Raw genomic sequence first — 7372 nt, forward strand, 5'->3', positions numbered from 1 at the left:
CATAGGAGGAGCATCACAGGTACCACTGGGTCCAAACACCATCACTTCAGTTTTACTTTCATTACAATTTAAAAAGTTTAAGGCCAATCAGGCTTTGATGTCCTTAAGACACTCCAGCAACGTCTTCAGGGAGCTGCCATCATTTTTTTTAAGGGGTAGGTACATTTGCGAGTAATCCACATAAAGATGGTCAGACATGCTTTTTGAAATCAGATCCAGAGGGAGGAGGTAAAGAGAAAAAAAAGAATGGGCCCAAGAATTGAACCTTGGGAGACTCCACGTGGTAGGGGGGGCAAAAGAGGATGCAGAGTCACCTAAGTAACTGAGGAACATCTCTCGGACAAATAAGACCTGAACCACTCTCAGGCTGTACCCTTTATACCCACACAGTGCTCTAAGTGAGAAATGAGAGTTGTGTGGTCAACTGTGTCTAATGCAGCAGTTAGATCTAAAAGCACAAGAAGGGCAGAGTCACCAGAGTCAGTAGTTAATGAAAGATCATTAAAAACTCTTAAAAGTGCAGACTCTGTGCTGTGAAAAGCTTTAAAACCAGATGATTGATCCCTGCAGTGCTAGTCCTCCGTCCAGCAGGTGGCGCTGTCAACTTTGTTTCAATACCACCGAAGCAGTGAGAGCTGTCTGGTCTCTTACCCTCTCCTTCAGTTTAAGCTATTTGTTTTTAACATTAACAGTTGTTGTCGACAGTCTGAACCTGACCAAAGCTCAGTTTTGACATTCCACTTTCCAGTAACTTAGAAATAACTGCCATAAAAATAACATTTTCGGTTTTGCGTCACAGGAAGGGGTCATTTGAGCAGCTATAGTAAGTAAACAGTCTTTTAGCTGTAAAGCTAAGCTATTAAGATAAGATTGAGTCAGTTTTGCGCTCTGTTCGGGTATTGATTTGCCAAATGACTTATATAACACAATGTAACATTGGCATGGAGGTATAGTTATCTAGGCTTTATGTTGGTGAATATTTGCTAACTTTGTTTTAGGTATTGATTTGTGTTAAGAGCCTTTTTACCTTTTGGACAAACCCCCACGGCCAAAAGGTAGTTGACATTTTCTCTAGTAGGGAGGTAGTTGCTTTATTGTAAGTGAAATAGTAATGCAGTCATTTTAAATGTATGTGTTTATTAACCCACAGTCATTTTACCTACTTTTCAGAGTGTGTCCTGACTTAATAGGCTGCAACACAGACTGGCTGAAAGATGAATACACTTGACTGGGATGCTATTCAAAGACTGCAGAGAGCTCTGAACACAAATCAACAAAGCAGTGTTAATAATGGCTTTGACAATGCCTCCGAAACAAATAATAACCAAAACACATACTGTGAATACTTAAGATACACTGTTGATAAACCACAAAGCAGCGTTGGAGTAAATGTAGGATGGAAGGAACCCTGTCCTGCATCACATGACTTTTACATCCAGGAATCAGAAGTTGAGGATCCAGATGGAGTACCACTTGTAATAGAGGAGGAAGATTCCGAGCTTGCAAGAAAGCGGAAAGAGCTCAGAGAGATTGAGGAGCAGATAAAACAGAAGAAAGTGGCTATTGCCCTGAAAAAAGTGGAACCATTTGTGAAGAAGGCAAGTCTTGGCTTTTCCTGTAATGAAGAATCAGATCCATGTGAAGGTCCAAGTCTTAGAGACAGAGTGAATGCAATTTTGCAGCAACGACATCCTGTCAGCTTTCGGTCAAAGGTGAGGAACCTATCATCGATCCAATAATCAATCTGCTTTTTTAGTCCAATATTGAACTTTGAGAATTCAATGCTTATCAGAAAACACAAAACATTGTATTGTGTATTGCCTCCTCTTTTGCTTCTCAGGTCCGCTCGCCTACAGAAAGACTGAACTCATCTAGCCTGAGCAAAAAGCGTTTGCTGCAGGACGACCATCCACTGAAGCTCAGAGTGAAGGCACTAATGAAGCAGAGACTTACCTTTCCCTTTGTTTTGCCAACATACAATGAGGTTTGTGATATTATTTTTGCCCTACTGGTTCAGAAAAATGCCAGTGTCCTCACATAAGGTTTAAGTATTATATTATTAAAAACTTTAAATACAAGTCAGGGCCCCCTGTACAGAGAGAAGGGGCACCAGTAAACATAACATGTACAGACGCATGTCTTTGAGCAAAATTACCTTTTAATTAATACCCATTTTAAAAAAAAACCCCATAATTTTAAGTTAAGTTCAATAAAACTGTAATACAGAAGAGACAGCCATTGTAATACATATTACTCTCACAGTTTAAGACCTGCGACAGATTTTTCAGTGTAAAACTTCCCAAAAATGATAGAGTGTGACAGACATTAAGGTTTATTTACTTTATTTTTGTGCCGTTTTTGCCTTAAATGATAGGACAACTGAAGAGAGACAGGAAATATTAGTAGAAGTAACAAGAACATTCACAGAAATGTAATGGAGTGAAAAGTATGATATTTGTCTTTCCAATGTAGGTGAGTGAAAGTCATAAGTTTCCCCAAAAAATAAAACTCAAGTGAAGTACAGATACTCAAAAAATGTACTTAAGTACAGTACTCAAGTTAATTTACTTTGTTACTCTACCCCGCTTGTAAATCAAACTTGTGTAGGGAAGTGAATGAAAACAGGCCTCATTTGATGCACTTTTCTGTCTGTTATTTCATCATTTTGTACTCCAGGAAAGGAAAGTACTAAGTATGTAAAAAGTGTCCCGTCTGGTTGTTAGAAGTTTTAGGTTTTTTGAACTGCCATTTAAACATTAAATAATGTTTCTGTATATTTGATTTTTCCCAGGTCCCTGATATCAAACAGCCTTCTCCAAGCCAAAGGGACGCTTCAGCAGAGAAGGAGGAGAACAGCGTTGACTTGGGTTTCCAACGCTTCCTCAGTGTGCTGAACAAAGGAGTGGACATGGACATGCTCAGTAGGATTGTCAACAATGATGGTGAGAATCTTCCTTTAGATGAGGAGCCTCTGAACATGCAGCCCCCTGCCTTAGAGAACAAGTCAGATCCACCATTAAGGAGCGAGAGTCAGCGATCAAACAGTGGAGCCTCACTGCCAGGCCATAGTCGTACCAGCAGTGGAGAGAGGAAGACCGACCTGTCCAGTCAAGAGAGATCCCTCAGTGAAAGACTCTCCCTACCCGATGATGAGAGGAAGAAGAACAGCAAAGGAGACCGCTGCTTTGCCTCTAGTAGTCGTTCCAAGTCTCCCCCTTCAGTGAAGAGTAAGAAAAAGAAGAAAGAGGAAGAACCACAAAAGTTGGATGAGCACCACGAACATCTCCAGAACATTCTTAAAACTCTGGGGTTGAGCCTCGAGGTGGAAGAGATGAGCAAGCTAGCAGACCGCACACAGGAGAGGCTGTATGGGAAAAATAGAGCTGACAGCAGAGGGGAGCCGGAGAGAGGCTCTCACAAACATGACAGGAACTCTTCCCCTTGGTCGTCGTCGTCGTCCTCCTCCTCCTACTCAGGGTCAACATCTAGAAGTCCCAGCCCCTCTCGGCGTCCGCCTTCCAAAGGCAGAAACTCGAAACAAAGAAAAGCATCTGAACGCAGCGGCTCGAAAGACAGAAGCAAAGATGAACTTACAGAACAAGACAGGAAACAGGACAGTAAAGAAGCTCCCAGGCAGAGAGACAGAGACAAAGATGACAAGGCCATAACAGTAACCTCAACTTATGAACATCCATATCCACATCAATCAATTCCACTGCATCTACCTCCCTGGCCTGCTGGTTTTCCTGCATTTCCAGATTACAGTTTTCAGCAGTACTCTCAGGACAATGCCTACCATAGCAACACTTACAGCACTCCTACAAATTTTTACTGGACAGATCCTCAGGGTGCCCAACCTCCCCCCTTTTATCCCAACGAGTATGATTATCCACAGGACCCCTTCTATCACTTTCCTGGCCCTGCTGCGGCACCTAAAAGGGTATGCCATCGCAAACTTTTTGAAGACATTAACTTACTTGTGAATCCAGATCTTTCTAGGAGTGAAGGGCAAACTGGGCCAGCTTCTGGCACTCGCTGCCTGCAGGTCGTCACCACTAAGCAGACAACCTCTCAAAACTGTCTAAAGACACTCATAGGAAGCAAAAGAAGAAAGAGAGGGAATCCCGAATCTCATACAAAGAGGCGGCGTATACGTCGAAAACAAAAAAAAGGCAAAAAAACAGATAGCAATTTCTGCACTGAAGGAGAAGGAAAGGGAGAAGGAGAAGGAGGAGGCTCCACAAGGCGATGAAGACAAATCTGAAAGTGAGGATTCACAAGAGGAAAAACAGACGCAAACAGAAGCGGAAATAAAGGCGAATCTGAGGAAAATGGTTAGTGGTTTCTAATCCATTTTTATTCACAAGGTTAGATTATGGAGATTTTTTTGTCCCATTCATCCACATATTTGTTTGCAGATTCAATTTCATATTCTGGAAAGTTGGGTCATAAGCTGAGCAACAAGTGATACATGTCACATGTGGCTCAGAGTCTGTAATTACCAAGTTACTTAGTAATAAATAGCACCAGAATGACGCAAACTGTTTTACTTTTATGACCAGAAAGAAAAAAATAATCTCTTTTGTCTCTTTTGTCATAAAATATGTTTCAACAAAAAACGTTACCATTAACGGACAAGGACTTTGCTGTTCAATCAATTTTTACAACAGTGAAGTAATACCCAAGAATACAAGGTCACAAAGAGGGATTGGCACGGCTCTTCAGGGCTATCTAGACTAAACAACAGAACCCAGTCCCAACCAGCATAGAACATGTTGGACTACCAAGGTCTTACAGTCTTTCTAACAGTCTGAACCTGCTCACATGCTTAGCAGAGTGCATTAAAAGGCAGGGTTAAGGCAACCATTACAATGCAGAAACACTTTAAAACACATTAATATTTGTATTTTATATTGTGTATATTTTAGCACAATAGGTTAACAGAATGTGAGATAAATGTTTTAAAGTAAATGTGTCCACACTCCATTTTCAAAACCATCTCTGTGTGCATTATGCACAGTATATGAAATGCAGCGCTGATGAATGCAGTGTAAAGCGATTGACAGGACAGGTAGCTGAATCAAATAATGTAGTTCTCAAGTTTTGATTGAATACATTTATACATGTAAAGTGTAATTCATCAACTACATGTGTTACAGCCTCATGTACTTTTTTGTATATATGATTATAAGAGTTCTTTATTTGTCTATATACATGAAGGAATTTGGTTTTCAGTCGTACGATAACTTTAGTATGGTTTCTCTCAATGATTCTTGATAAGGCTTGATAAATACAATTCTACTATGGTCAGTAAATTATAATATTGAACTTTATCTCTTTCGCGCCCAAATGTTAAATTATCTGAGTGCCCCCTAGTTAAAGAAGAAATTCGCCCCTGGAAAAAGCCACTGTCAGTCAAAGCTGGTGTTCTCTGTAATCGATAGAAGCAATAATATTTGAAAATGGCGCCATAGCTGTGGAGAAAGTTGTACAAACAGCTTGTGGTTTCAGCCATTCTACATTCCTACAACACCAACATGCATTGTGCCCCTCCCTCTGAAAGGAACGGACCAGAGAGAGATGCTGGAGTGAGATACTGCCATTTTTGCTGCAGGCAATGGCTCAGAGCGGTACAGAATCTGAAATACAACGAGAATATACCGGTGGATCGTCTAAAAAAATCTTCAGGTCTGCAGTCCACATTTCAAACCTGATGGTTTTGAACGAGACATGACATCAGAGGGGGGCGTCCTAGATTGAGGAAGTGTAGTTTAGCAAGCTCCCTGGCCTCCGCCAGATGACGTGTTTTACGTAGTCTCGCAGAGGTTTTTTCCAGTGCCCATTGGAGAAGGGGATAGCGTCCTCCAAAGGTACAGAGGGAAATTTCATTATTTTCCCACCATAATGGCATTGGCTCCCCATAATAGCATTATAGGACAGAGGTTAAAAATAGCTGTAATGGCCCTTTAAAGATTGCTACACTTTATTCTGATGTTTTCTTTGTAAACCACTTTTATTTTCTCTAGCTTGAAGCATTTAACCAGAAGCCGAAGCACAATGTCATTCAGCTAACCAGCTCCATTCCCTTTGAGACTGATTAAAGTAAGTCAAGTTATGTGTTAGAACAATGTGTCTTTTTTAGAGTATTTTTAACTTGATGATATTGTTCTAATAATTTATACTTAAGTCTCCAAATCAGTGTTGATGAAAATGGATATTGTTTTGGAATGTAACTATTTGTGAGCTGCAGGATGATTTAATTTTTCTCTCCCATGTTTATCATTTTATTCTTTTTTTCCCACAGATCCGTGCAGTGTCATGAGAGTCATTTCTTCTGGAGCTGCTGTGAGCCTCAACAGACCATTTGGTCCTTATTAAGTTTAACATTCATACTTGACACATGTGGTTTAAAGTGAAACAGGACCATTTAATATTTTAGTCAGATTACTGGATTTGTACTGACATGTCCTCGAACTCTGCAAATAGATGAAATCTTCTGTAGAAGAATATTTTTGTGCAGTTAATGCCAGTTCATGTTTCATTACAGGTTTCACTCATTTCAACTTCTACTTTATAACTCTGTTTTTATTCTGCCTTTTTTTCACTTCTACATATTTAATTAAGAAAATCTGTTTTTGTAGGATTTGTATTAATTTGTTGAAGTATATATTTTTCATCATAAAGGCCTGTAAAATGTTACGGTTGTTTTCATAATGAGTAAAGAAATGGATTGGAAAAACTTGCTAGATTTGTCATGTATTACTGCACATTTTAGAACAATTGTCCGTTAGAGGATGATTCTCAATGAATTTTAATGGTCCTCTGACTTTTGTTTTAGTGCCACCAACAGGTCAGAATATCCATCTGTCTGGCTCTATAATCAACTGAGATAAATAGAGATGCCTCAAAAACTATATGAATTAGATAGACAGGGCCTGAGCTGCATGGTGGTGCAGAGGTTAGCGCTGTCGCCTCACAGCTCGAAGGTTCCTGGTTTGAATCCTGATTCGTACTTTCTGTAGAGAGTTTGCATGTTCTCCCTCTGGGTACTCCAGCTTCCTCCCACAGTCCAAAGACATGCTCATTAGGTTAATTAGTGTCTCACACTCACACCAACGGACAATTTAGAGTCACCAATTAACCTAAGAAGCATGTCTTTGGACTGTGGGAGGAAGCCAGAGTACCCAGAGGGAACCAACACATGCACTGGGAGAACATGCAAACGACTGCGCTTACCATTGCACCACTGTGCAGCCCTGTGAAGACATACTGTGTATAAAAATAATCCTGATAACAAAGTTATTTCCATGCCATACCATGCAATGAATCAATTACATTCATATATGTGTCAATAATATTTAATATATAAACA

General features: G+C 40.1%; 1 protein-coding gene across 2 annotated transcripts; it reads left to right on the forward strand.

Moving 5' to 3' along the window:
- The first annotated feature begins 651 nt into the window (after positions 1 to 651).
- On the forward strand, positions 652 to 6677 carry LOC138604948 (uncharacterized). 2 transcript variants are annotated; one of them, XM_069676987.1, is made up of 6 exons: positions 652 to 823; positions 1171 to 1712; positions 1841 to 1984; positions 2792 to 4334; positions 6027 to 6102; positions 6305 to 6677. In XM_069676987.1, exons 2-4 carry the CDS (start codon positions 1215 to 1217, stop codon positions 4250 to 4252), a joined length of 2103 nt encoding a protein of 700 aa, XP_069533088.1. In that variant the 5' UTR covers positions 652 to 823; positions 1171 to 1214; the 3' UTR covers positions 4253 to 4334; positions 6027 to 6102; positions 6305 to 6677. The 2 variants fall into 2 exon arrangements, with proteins under 2 accessions (XP_069533088.1, XP_069533089.1); XM_069676988.1 differs by lacking the exon at positions 652 to 823 and having other exon boundaries at positions 1156 to 1712.
- The last annotated feature ends 695 nt before the right edge of the window (positions 6678 to 7372 follow it).

This window comes from Semicossyphus pulcher, unplaced genomic scaffold, assembly GCF_022749685.1.
Source record: "Semicossyphus pulcher isolate SPU_LCO1_2020_fin unplaced genomic scaffold, fSemPul1.0.p SCAF_27, whole genome shotgun sequence".
NCBI lineage: Eukaryota > Metazoa > Chordata > Actinopteri > Labriformes > Labridae > Semicossyphus > Semicossyphus pulcher.

What these genes read in the sequence shown, in the direction of transcription:
- LOC138604948 (XM_069676987.1), top strand. Translation starts at nt 1,215, where the DNA reads ATGAATACACTTGACTGGGATGCTATTCAAAGACTGCAGAGAGCTCTG. An exon ending in CTGTCAGCTTTCGGTCAAAG is followed by an intron (nt 1,713 to 1,840) that starts GTGAGGAACCTA and finishes TTTGCTTCTCAG; the next exon opens with GTCCGCTCGCCTACAGAAAG. An exon ending in TTTTGCCAACATACAATGAG is followed by an intron (nt 1,985 to 2,791) that starts GTTTGTGATATT and finishes GATTTTTCCCAG; the next exon opens with GTCCCTGATATCAAACAGCC.